Raw genomic sequence first — 12,570 nt, 5'->3', positions numbered from 1 at the left:
AGAGAGAGAGAGAGAGAGAGAGAGAGAGAGAGAGAGAGAGAGAGCCTTTAAACAGTGTAGTGTTACAATTTCTCTTCTGCTACCTAATAAATAACCAGAAATATCCCGTTTTAGACAACACTGTTTTGCACCCCACAGCGTCTACAGGTCAGGTCTGTTCACAGATAGACTAGACACTCTGCTTGGGGGTCCTGAAAAGACTCACAGGGTTGCATGGCTGCGTTAGATTCCACTCCTGTGATTGTCAGGCCGGGGTCCTGTTCCCTGTTGGACTCTCAGACCTCCTCTCTCAGCTTCTTGAGGCTCAGAGTTCAGCCACGATGCTCTGGGGAGACAGTTCAGTCCAAAGCTCTGGGAAAGGCTGAGAAAAGAGTGCAGATGGGAAAGAATCGGGCTCTGGTTAGCAGCTTTCATCTGCGGGCCTCCTCTTTCTAAACTCATGTCGCCAGCGCCAGGTATTTTACCCCTCGGCCACACAACAACCTCAGACTGCTCCCGTTTTGACCGGATGCACCACACTTCGTTCCTCTTTCCCTCTTCCCTGGCTCTTCCCCTCTCTCACCTCCTCCCTGCATGGCAGTCACTGCGTTCCCATTGGACTTTGGTCCTTGGTCCCTCCAAGCCCCAGAGTCCCCATGAGGGCCTCAGACTGATCTATTGATCTGGTCTCCGGTAAGCTGAGGTTGCCCAGAGCTGTGCTGTAGTTCATTCCCTAGGCCCGCCTACCCAACAACTCCTGATAGGACGTCTAGTGGGAGAGTATTTTACTTGAGGCCCCTAGCGCGTGACAGTCCACTTGATCGTGTGCCCCACGGTGCAGCCATGTTATCAGTGATGCCGAACGAACATCCCCAGTAAGCAAGGAAGGCCTCCAAGTCCAGAGGCCACACGCCAGCGTAGCAGCTAGGGAAGACTGGCCTCTGTAAGATGTCACCTGCTGGTTTCTGACAGAGCTAAGGTCTCGGTGCTAACATCTTTCCACTTGTTCACAGCAATTCCATTTAGCGCCCATGTCTCCTTTGAGACAGGACAAGCCACTTAGCTTCTTATGCTTTTCCCCCTAAAACATGGCTTCATTCTTGTCAAGTCAAATCAGATCATGTCCATTCCTATACAGCCCCCTCCAGAAATAGAGTTCCTTGGGGGCTGCGGTGATGTTGAATGAGACAGACTGGTACAGAGGCAGGGTACATGAGCCAAAATCCCCCCCCCCAAGTTGTTTCTGGCAGGCCATTTGTCCCAGCAGTGAGAAATGTGGCTAAGACAGGGAAGGGACAGGAGTGGTAGGAAGTGTCTGGATCTGATCCGTGCCTGTGCCTGTGTTAATGTCACACTGAAGCTCGTCAGTGGATACAATTGACACATTACTCAAAATAGCATAAGATGAAGCAACTGTTGGAGTTAGTACTGTTTATGTCATTCCAGGAGGAAAGGAGGATTCTAGGGTCTTCATCAATAGAGAAAAAGTAATTTTTGACATTTTGGTGATTAACTGTGACCTTTAGCAGCTGAACCATTTCTCCAGGACTAAAGAAATTTGGGGGCAAACTGATCAGGTAGTACCTTTCTTAGTTCCTTCTTGTGACTGGAAAAATAAGCTAGCCCTAAGGTATAGCAGCTTGTTAATAGAAATCCTTTGAGAAGGGGGCGTGCTCACTTAGGCTTCTGTGGGCAGCAGGTGTGGATGACATCTCAATCCCAAGTCTCCACGCGGTTCAGACTCCTGACTTGACAGCCCCCCGAGTGTGTTACTCTGAGTCTATAAAGGGTGTGGTTTAGTGTGTTTGCTTGTAACCACACATCTTTGTTGTCAAAAGTGTGGTCATAACTCGTGGTTGTGAAATCACCACAGGTTGAATGTGAAAACTTTTTTAAGAGTTAGGGTGCCTTGGGAATTGGAAAAGCTTCTACCCATCAAGATAAGTGCACTGCTCCCTCAGAGGGCATGTGGCATGGAAGCCTCCACCCCATGTGCACACTAGGCCTGCTGTAAACAGCCCATCTGTCCAGACAGCTACCTGAGCTTCGGTTCCCACTCGAAATGTGGGGATAGTAATAGCCTAACGTGTATGTCTTAGTCACTTTTCTACTGCTGGGTTAAGACTCCATGACCAAGGCACCTCATGGAAGAACACGTTTATTGGTTTAGTTTCTGAGGGTTAGAATCTGTGACCATCAATCATGACAGGGAGCATGGCAGCAGGCAGCAGACAGGCATGAAGCTAGAGCAGTGACTGAGAGCTCACAACTTGACCCACAAGTAAGAGGCAGAGAGAAACTCTGGATGGCTCAAGCCTTTTGAAAACTCTAGTTCCACCCCTAGTGGCACACCCCTTCCCACGAGGCCACACCCTCCTGGTCCTTCCCAAACAGTTCCACCAACTGGGTACCAAGTCTTCAAATATAGGAGTCTATGGGGGCCTTTCTCATTCAAACCACCACAACTGGAGAGGACCAAATGGGCAACTCTAGGGATCCCTGAGGCTGTTGGGTCTGAGACACTCTGCTGCCTTCCTTCCTGGTTAAGCTTTGGCAGAGGAATACCGCGTTTTCCCAGCAAGGCAGAGTGTTTGGAGCCAGGCCCTGCTCTTGTAACCCCCAGAGAATCTCATTCATTTGGTGCTGACAAAAAGTTCTTAGGAGGTAATTCGGCGACTTAATATATTTCCTGTAGTACTGTTAGCTGCACACCCACACGCCATCACACGCTGTTCATATTTTGGTATGAAAAGGCTCTACCTAAACCTGGTTTCTAGTCTGTATTTTGTTAAATGTCAATTTTTCAATTTAGAAAAATCTTAATCTTTGTGAGAGCCAGGAAGCTTTTCCAGGTCTCTTCTTGTTACTCTTAATAAGAATCTTCTTTCTAGTTTGTAGGGAATTATCCTGAATACATAAGGTTATTGCAGGTAGGGAAAGGAATTCAAATATTTTTTTTCTCCTTTTGAATTAGAGCATTTGCAATGCCTTTCTGCTCAAATCATTCTGGCTTGTAAAATGCTAAAACTAATTTGAGTCAGCATGGACTTCACCTAGCTAAATCTCGTAAGAGTTTAGGGATGTTTTAATTAAGCACCTGCTAAAAAGTAAATGGGTTATGATAATTTTTGATAATAGCTATCATTTTAAACAGATAATGCCAAACACTGGAAGAAGAATTGAAGTATCTCCCACTTAATTACACATGTCTCCATTGGACTCCCAGTAAGGTCACTGAATACAGGAGTTGGAGGAAATTCAGAAACAGGGCCTAGAGCCCAGAAAGTTGGGTCAACATATCTCACCCATGTGGAGATCTGGCATTCACCTCTTGAAGTGGCATCCACCTGGGCAACATGATAACTCAAATTACTGCAAAGTTGCATTTCACAAACAGAAGACTCCAACACAAACCTAGCTTGAAACTGATAATATGGTGCCAAACTGCAATGATACTCTAAGCTGGAAGTTGAAGATACTCAAATCTTACCAGCTCTGAGGCCTCCTCTGCCCTTACCATTTGCTGTCCTCGCCTGAGGTCAGCCTACTCTGGAGTGGGAACTCAATAACACAAGAGTCAGACCACAAAACACCCTAGGGGTCACAGTGAACCTTCCATGGTGTCAAGGAAGGGAACTGAGCTTGGGTTCCTGGTTCCCAGGAGTGACACCCGCCCACCCCCACACCCCTCAGGAGTGGCTTCAGGCAACCACAAGTCTTTGACTCTTGACTCACCTTGTGTAAATACCTTGTTACACAGCCAGCCCTGCTTCACTGAAGGCAGAACTCGGACAGTTCTGTGCTGGTGGGTATTGGACTTGGACATTTTGGAGAGAATTCACTTTCAAACAACAAAGGGAAAGATTATGTAGAGAATGGCTATGAGAAGAAAAGAATCCATGCTTCTTGGCCTCCAGGGTCTTTATCAGCAACTATCTCAAAGTCAACCATGCCTCCTTATACACTACACAGCTTCCGGTAAAGTTCAATATTTGTTCCACGTGCAGGAAGACACTGCTTACCTAATATCACTGAATCTTTCCTTCCCACCTGCCTTACCCCAGGACTGAACTCCCTACTTGGGGCCCAGAAGACCATGGACATTCATGGCACATAATGTCCTCTCCTGCATTCAAATTACTATAACACTTTTAAGCAAAGGGACATTGACATTTGCAGTACTGACGGGCTCTAGCCCAGCCGCCCACCAGATCCACTTCTTTTAATTGCCTACCAGAGGTTCCATAACCATATACCCTGCTTGTTCCCACATCCTCCAAGGAGAGGTGTACATGTGTTTGGGGTAATACTGGAAACAAGGGCTTGTCCTATGGTCTTGAAAGGTGTTCTTGCTTGTAAAGGAGCAGTTCCCATGTGCCAAGTCCAGGGAGAGATCAGGGCTCCTGATCGACCAGCCAACCAACATAGATAAGGACTTAGGCCCACAGCCACTTGAACCCATCCTGCTCTGCTCTACTGACGTCCTGGCATCCATTCTGAGGCCTGGCTGGGATCTCCAAGAGCGGCACTGTACCTATTTTTTTTTCTTTTTTGATGGGGTTTCTCTGTGTAGCTTTGGAGCCTTTCCTGGAACTCACTCTGTAGCCCAGGCTGGCCTCAAACTCGGAGATCCGCCTGGCTCTGCCTCCCGAGTGCTGGGATTAAAGGCGTGCGTGCGCCGCCGCCGCCGCCGCCGCCACCGCCGCCGCCGCCGCCGCCGCCGCCGCCGCCGCCGCCAGCGCCGCTGCCTGGCTATACCTCATTCTTGAAGCTGACAAAAGAGTGCTATCATGTGGGGGCCCAAGCTGCTCCACACCTCAGAGGCAGCAGCTCTTCCTCCTATAACCTCTCCTGCCCCCTTTGGCAGCTGCATTACGCCTCCATAGGTCTTCATGGGGGGTGATGCTCAAAATGTCCAACAGAGAGACGCACCGAGCAGTTGAAGCAGTCATTAGCTTAGGTACAAAAAAGTATGGGCTGACGCCATCTCCTAGAACCAGGAAGGGCCCCTTTCTTGCTGGATCTTTGGGTGACCCAGGGTCCTAGGTGGTGATAACTATGAGGATTCCGTCTACCGATCATAATGCACCAACAGACGTTCACTGGGCTGCAGTTCAGCAAATGCACTTGGGTCTCGCCAGAGCTACTGAGCTCTTCGGTCCTGCCGGGTGGCCTGAGGCTTTGATTCAGTTATCTACCATCACAAGCACTAATGTGTTCTGGGGGTGCAAAAGATGTCACTGATTCAAAAAGATGTCTGTTGGTTTTAAATGTGGTGCTTGTTACTCTTTCGAGAAAGAGAGTGTGGCCAGGCCTGTTGGAAGGACACATGGGGAGAAGGGAGAGAGGGAGGAGAAGGAGAGAGCAGGAGAGGAGGAGTCTGTGACCGGATTTTTAAGGATTTCCCGGCACATGTGCATGTGGACTTATGGAGCTACGCCATGCATGCGCATATTGTGTGACCCCTGCAGTGCATGGATGACATAAGATTTAAGGCCACTTGCTTGGCTACTGAACTGGGCATGTGTGGTCCTACAGCTGGAGGAGTGGCAGAATCCTAACAATGTCACCTCTGAACAGGTGAGATCTACAGTAACAGGAACCAGTACTTCACAAGGACTAACATGAATGTGAGGAAAATGGACTGAGACCTCATTCTAGCCCCCACATGCACTAATCAATGTTTACTGGTCGGTAATGTTATAAACGTTGCTTCTAGACCGTAATATCCTTTTCAGGAATGTTCTCATGCGCTGAGATGTTGGAGCAAGCACAGCCCGCTGTGTGGCCCTGTGGGCTGCAGCACCGAGTGCCTGGGTTCACCATGTCCAAGCCAGGGGCTGTGGATCGAAAAACAGAGACAAGAGACAGCGGGTCATTCACCTCAGCAGAATGCCAAATGCCATTTATTGAAAGAGGGAGGAAATCTTAAATACAGGCTTACAGCATAATGGGAGAACCCCAGAGGCAGAAGTTCGCTACTGATGTTTTACAATCTTGCATCTAAGCTGTTAATAATGCCCAATATGCAGTATACACAGACAAGGAACTTCCCTTAAGCATTCAGGAGGGTGGAAACCAGCAGGGAATTAGCATAGGGAGGACATCAAGGTCAGCAAACAAGGCAACAGCTACCCAAACCAGGGGCCAGGGCTAGGCCTACACCTGGGCTCTTGAGTGGAGCTCTTCTCTTGACTTCTGTCTCCCACCACTCAGACAAGGTACAAAAAGTGTCCAAGAATCCCACGCACGGGAGCGCGGCGGGCGGAGGAGCGCGGCAGGCGGAGCGCCGGGAGCGAGGTGGTACAGACATGGACCGCGCGGCGAGCAAGGTCTGCTGAAGACAGAGCCAGTGGCCGAGGAAGGAGAGGATGCAGTCACCATGCTCAGTGCCCCAGAGAACCTGTCAGAGGAGGAGCAAGAAGAGCTGAGACGGGAACTTGCTAAGGTGGAAGAAGAAATCCAGACTCTGTCTCAAGTGTTGGCAGCAAAGGAGAGACTTCTTGCAGACATCAAGAGGAAACTTGGGATCAGCTCGCTTCAGGAATTTAAGCAGAATATCGCCAAAGGGTGGCAAGACGTGACCGAGACCTCTGCATACAGGAAGACGTCTGAAACCAACTCAGGCTGGACAGAAGGCTTCTGCTGCATTTTCATCGGTTGGCTCAGTCATCACCAAAAAGCTGGAAGATGTAAAAAACTCCTCAACTTTCAAGTCTTTTGAAGAAAAGGTTGAAAACTTAAAGTCTAAGGTAGGCGGAACCAAGCCTGCTGGTGGTGATTTTGGAGAAGTCCTGAATTCCACAACGAGCGCTACCAGTGCCATGTCCACGGAGACACCTCTAGAGCCCACGGAGGAGAGTCCCTGAGTTGCTGACCTGTGTTTTGCTGCCCACTGCCAGGTGCTGCAAGTGAGATCCAAGCACATCTTGTTCATGGCTGCAGATTTCGACCAGATGTGCTTTTATTTAGCTTTACTTATTTCTTTGACCAAATAGTTTGTGAATTAAACAAAGTGAAAGCACTTTCACCTCCACCCCAGGGAAACCCCCTTTAGTGTTCATGAATGCCCCTTTGGATAGGAAACAGCATCGCAGAGCCTCGGGTAGTCCCGAGGGAGGCACCCACTGAATGACAGGAAGCTGCAGGTGACCACTGCGGTTTTACTTAAAAAATCACTCGACATTTGGGATTCTAGTTTGATCCTTTCCTATACGAGTCATTTTTTTTTTCCTTTTTGAGTCTCTGTATACTTGATTTGTAGCTAAAATTGTTCTTTTGTAAATTCTGGTTATTACACGTTTTGGGATCATTTTGTTACTTTTAAGGGAGAAAGCACCAGCTACATTTTTTTTTTCCCTTGGATAAACAGTTTTTGTATGAGGACCATATCTTGGGTTTCTGAACACATCAAACTAAAGTAGACAGGTGTATATGTACTTCAGCAGTTCTGTAAGTTAAGTTTATGCAGAAACTCAAACTACCAGTGCCATGAGTATGGATGGGGTCCCCTCCTATATCCTTGGTAATTATCAGCTACCATTTCAACATATTGGTTATTTATTATGGCACTCTTACACGTTTTTTATAAGATTCAAATTTAATTTCAGGTAAATTGACCTAATAACATTGTGTAAGTTGAAATGTGACCACACTCGTCACTGATAATTCCAAAAGTCTGAAAAGTCTTTGGGTCTAGATAGCTGTAAAAAATGCTAAAATCGATCATCTTAGGGGAAATTACTGCCTCCATCAAATCCATTTAGCACCCATTACGAAGCACAGAAAGTTCTATGAGAAATACAACTTGAATATTTTTTATACTAAGGTATTGTTGATAACTCCGAAGGATGTAAGGCATTAATACAAATGAGCTCATCATGCTGTACATGTTTTCAGTGTGTTAGCAATGTAAACTGTACTGTAGGCATCGCCCCTGCTTGAGAACCCGTGGGGCTTGCGAGTCAAAGTTTCCAGATGTCTCTGCTTCGCTCCTTTTTATTAACTGTGGTAACTACTGACTCACCACCATTTCCTTCTGCTGTGTTTATGGCCTAGGAGGTTGTATCTGTTATTTATCTATTGTGGTTGTTTTATCATTGTCCATGCCAAATGTTAATTGCCAAGCTTGGAGTGACCTAAAGCATTTTTCAAAAGCATGACTAGATTTAATTAAGGATGAAGTTTCTGCAAACCAAATCTGAAAAGCCACAAGTGTCAGTTGTTACAAAATGACATGCTGCCATTCTTGATTGCTACTTGGATGCAATGGAAACCATGCTCTATTATACGTGACAAATCTTAATAAAGTCTGTGCATCAGTAGCCTAGGTTTCAATGTTTATTAAGAGGCCAATGGTCTGGATAAAGCTTGTATTCTAAAATCAACTGGTCTCCTGGAAGTGTGTTCCCAGAGGACTGGATCTGTAGAAATTTGTCTCTTCAGAGGAATATTGTGACTATTCTTTGTCAAAAATTAGGTGTTCCTATGTGTGTGGATTAATGTCAGGGTCTTCAATTCGATTCCATTGGTCCTCGTGTCAGTTTTTATGCCAGTACCAAGCTGTTGGTCATTGTTGTTAGTTTGAAAATATTATCAACCCATCAATCACTCTGTTGAGGAAAGTCCCAAGCTTGGGCTTCAATCGATACAGCATCTCACAAAAGCATCTTATTTATTGGAGCCCAAGTTCTGTTAGTTTAAAGATTTACCTTTCCTCAATGTAAGCGGGGTTATAAAGTTTATACACCAGGTTTTCAGGTACAGATATGTTCAAATTTTGATCTATTCTGTGATATTTATATGAAATGGCATTGTAGGTTTTTTGTTTTTGTTTTTTGTTTTGTTTTGTTTTTGGTTTTTCAAGACAAGGTTTCTCTGTGTAGTTTTGGTGCCTGTCCTGGATCTTGCTCTGTGGACCAGACTGGCGCTGAACTCACAGAGATCCGCCTGGCTCTGCCTCCCTAGTGTTGGGATTAAAGGCATGTACAGCCACCACCCAGCTAACATCCTAGTTTTGATATTCAATTTTTAAACTCTTTAAGTCGAAATTGAGTGGGTAAATTTCTCTTTCTTGTGTAGCAATCTCAGTGACTTCGAAAAATCTCCTGAAAAGAAATGAGATATTTTCATTTGGAAAATCATTTAAACACACTCTCCCATGAAAAAAGAAGAAGAAAGAAAAAAAAAAAGACATCCCTAGTCACATAGAAAATGTGGAAGGTGGTTTAGCACAAAGTAGCAAGAAAACCCAGAGGTTAGTGTGTCTGTCTGTCTGTCTGGACACTTTTGTACTGGGAGGCCCTGCTGGTCAGAGGTTGCAGTCTGCTGTGGCCTGGCAGCTCTGAGCTCAGGACAACATGGAGAACTCTCTGCCCCCTCCTCCCTCTCCCCCCAGGCCCCAGCGGAGACTTCCTGCTCTCCCCCTGACTTTATTTGGAGACTGTCTCTAGGCCTAGATGCCTGACTTGTGACCCTTGACCCAGTTCCCTGCTAGAGTTTTCCTCCTGCTGCTCATATGGTAATCAGACATCACGTTATGAGCTTTGCTCTAGGACTCTGCGGCCACATATGGAGCCTTGTGATAGGAGCGTGCTGTCTAATGCAAATTAGGTGATGCCCAGCCACTGTACCCAGCCTTTGTAACTCCCCTCACTCTGGAATAAAGTTGAACTATATAACACTGAAGCAGTCTCCAGGAAGGCTATTTCCACCGTACCACAGGTCATACAAGGCCCCGCTTGCCGCTTCTGCCTTCGGGGCCCCGTGGCCAACAGACCACGGGGAAAGAGGGGACCCGCAGTTGCTGCAGACTGTCGGGAGAAAGTGATGGCCAGAGGTGTCTCAACTCCCAGCCATGCATCTCTTAACATCCAAGTTTCCACTCTGGTTCAGGTTAGAGTGGACCTGTCACTGATCTCAGGCCCCTTGCGGTCTTGGGAAATTGGCTGGACCTTCAGCCTGTACCCTGAACGCATATAGGGCAGGTAGGCAGCACACAGTTCTCCCAGACTTTTCAGATGGAAGCAGGAAGGTTCTCAACCAAATATCATTGTTTGAAGACACTGGGCTAGGACAGAGGGGTCTCTGGGGCTGCCCAAGTGGAAGACCCAAACCATCTCTAGGCCAAAGAAAGGGGAGAAGGGAGTTGAGTGACATCTCCCATCTCCCCTCTTAGTTTAGCTCTGCTTCCCATGGCTCAGAACCAGCCAGCTTCACCCACATGAATACCGGAACCCTCAGCCTTAGTGACCCCACCATGATCTCACCATGCTTGTGTGGTCACTCTGCTGGGTATGACCTGGGTCAATGCCTGGCCATGGGACCATGGCATGAGAACAAGCAGCCACATGTCCAGAGGACATGGAACAAGTAAAGCCACGCTCTTCATCATCATATTACCATCTAGGAGACGGTCTCTTGGGAGATGCAAAGTATCAAGAGCCTTCAAGAAGCAGCCCAGGAAAGCAGGAGTTTTCTCAGAGGGTGGGTTAGGATGCAGCCCTAGTTACCAGTACCACAAGGCTGGCCAGCATGCTTCCCACTCACCTCTGCCTAACAGCATGGTGTGGCCTCACCTCGAGGGCCTGCAGGACTCCAAATATCGTACCCAGTAATGTTCTGCCCAAGGACCTTCCCAATGACATCACGATTAGGCTTTAAGAAAGATCTCAAAGCTTAGTTTTGCTTCCTTAGAGCATGCAGCTCCCTTTCTGAGCTCCACGGAAAAGGCAACAGAAGAGTCACATCGATGAAAAGAAGAGGGAACAAGAACTATCTGCTTCCTCTAAGGCTGTGGGGTCCCTGTGTGCCCAGGCCCTACCTTCAACCCCTTGGACAGGACAGAGCTGGATCTGATGGGAGCCTGGTCCTCTGTCCCCTTCTCAGTATCACTGGTTTATCCAGCACTTGCTGAGCTGACTTATTGCTGTGATGCCAGAGATGTATAAAGATGTCGTCTGAACAGAGGCCAGAGGCCAACCCTCATGCCGTACATGGACATATGGTAGAGCCATGCCTCTCAGGGGGATACTGACGTCAAGCACAAGGATAATGTTGTCAGGTCTGTAAGGTTACACATGCCTTATCAATCCTAGAGGGCCAGTCCTGCTGTTTACAGTTGAGAAATATGAGACCCAGGAGGCTAAGGTCCCACAGGACTTAGTGACTAAATGCTGACCTAGGCCATTCCTGAGATGACACCAGCTATCCAATAATACTCCTGCAACTGGAATCTCAGGGCACTGCTTGCCACTTTACCAAAAAAAAAAAAAAAAAAAAAAAAATAATGAGAAGGTGTTGGGGAATATTATTTAAGGTGTTACTTTGGTTTATGTTGCATTTGTAACTCTATGAAACTGTGTTACTTTGCCTGTCTAAAATACCTGATGGCCTAATAAAGATATGAATGGTCAATAATGAGGCAGGAGGAAGGATAGGCAGGACTGACAGGCAGAAAGAATAGATAGAAGGACAAATCTGGGAGAAGAGATCAAGGAGTCAGAGAAGGAGGAGGACTCCAAGGGCCAGCACCCAGCTAGACAGTGAGCCACGGAATAAGAGTAAGATTTACAGAAGTAAGGGAACAGGAAAAGCCCAGAGGCAAAAGGTAGACAGGATAAGTTAAGTTGAGGAAAGCTGGCAAGAAATAAGCCAAGCTAAGGCCAGGCATTTGTAATTAAGACTAAGCCTCCATGTGTGATTTATTTGGGAGTTGGGCAGTGGGCCCCCAAAAGGAGCCAAAATAAAATCCCCAGCAACAAGAAGGGACTTTGTAAAGGATAGGGGTTTATGTATAGTCCTGACTAGAACTAGGGAGAGAAAATTTCTCAGTTTCCCTTCACCTACAGATTAGAGAAGTACATTGCAATTTATAGAGGAAGAAAACCAGAAACCAGAAAATATACATACGTAGTTTTGGCTGTTAGATAATTTATCAGAGTTGTGGGATGGTGTGGGTTTACTGGGAGAGCATCTACCTCTGGGAGCTCCTTTGACTTCAGCCCATCTCCCCTTAGCATGGAATTTTCTGGAGAAAGTTTGTTTCAATTAGGGCTCTTGCACCTGGGTGGTGAATCCCTGCACCTCCTTTGAGACAAACAAGCCTAACAAGCCACTGGAACTAGAAACTCAGCTCTTGAACTTGGAGGATTTATACAGAGAAAGAGAAAGCAGAGGCTCACAGAGAACATTTGCTACTGTACATGCCTAAAAGCTGAGGAAAAATACTCTTCTAGGCAGACTGCACACTGCACTAAAACAGTGTGTTACTTTCTGAGACACGAAAAAAAAGAGCATTTTTTTAATGGTATTTCTGCCACAAGCCATTAGGGGGGAAAAATGTGTTCTTAGCCCAAGGTAAAAGGTACACTTTGTTACAGGAAATATATCAGCATGATGCTTATTTCTCACCAGGCTAACAGAACAGGCCAAGGAGTCCTGCAACCTTTGGAAATGGGATTAACATTTGTCACCATGTGAAGCAAGTCCAGATATATTTGCTGTTGTGACATCAAGATCTTGTCTAAAGCTGCCTGAGCCCGACTCTACTGTTACTTATACACCTGTACCTAGATATGCCTTGCTGGCTAT

General features: G+C 46.7%; 1 protein-coding gene across 1 annotated transcript; it reads left to right on the top strand.

Annotated features, from left to right (window-relative positions):
• The first annotated feature begins 5,542 nt into the window (after window positions 1–5,542).
• LOC114701264 (tumor protein D52-like) lies at window positions 5,543–8,178 on the top strand. The gene is given in 3 exon segments (XM_037211891.1): window positions 5,543–5,559; window positions 6,196–6,597; window positions 6,599–8,178. Coding segments are annotated over 3 exon segments (669 nt in total). The 3' UTR covers window positions 6,849–8,178.
• Window positions 8,179–12,570: the final 4,392 nt, after the last annotated feature.

Source organism: Peromyscus leucopus, chromosome 17, assembly GCF_004664715.2.
Source record: "Peromyscus leucopus breed LL Stock chromosome 17, UCI_PerLeu_2.1, whole genome shotgun sequence".
NCBI classification, from domain to species: domain Eukaryota; kingdom Metazoa; phylum Chordata; class Mammalia; order Rodentia; family Cricetidae; genus Peromyscus; species Peromyscus leucopus.
This window is presented reverse-complemented; position numbering and strand designations above follow the sequence as displayed.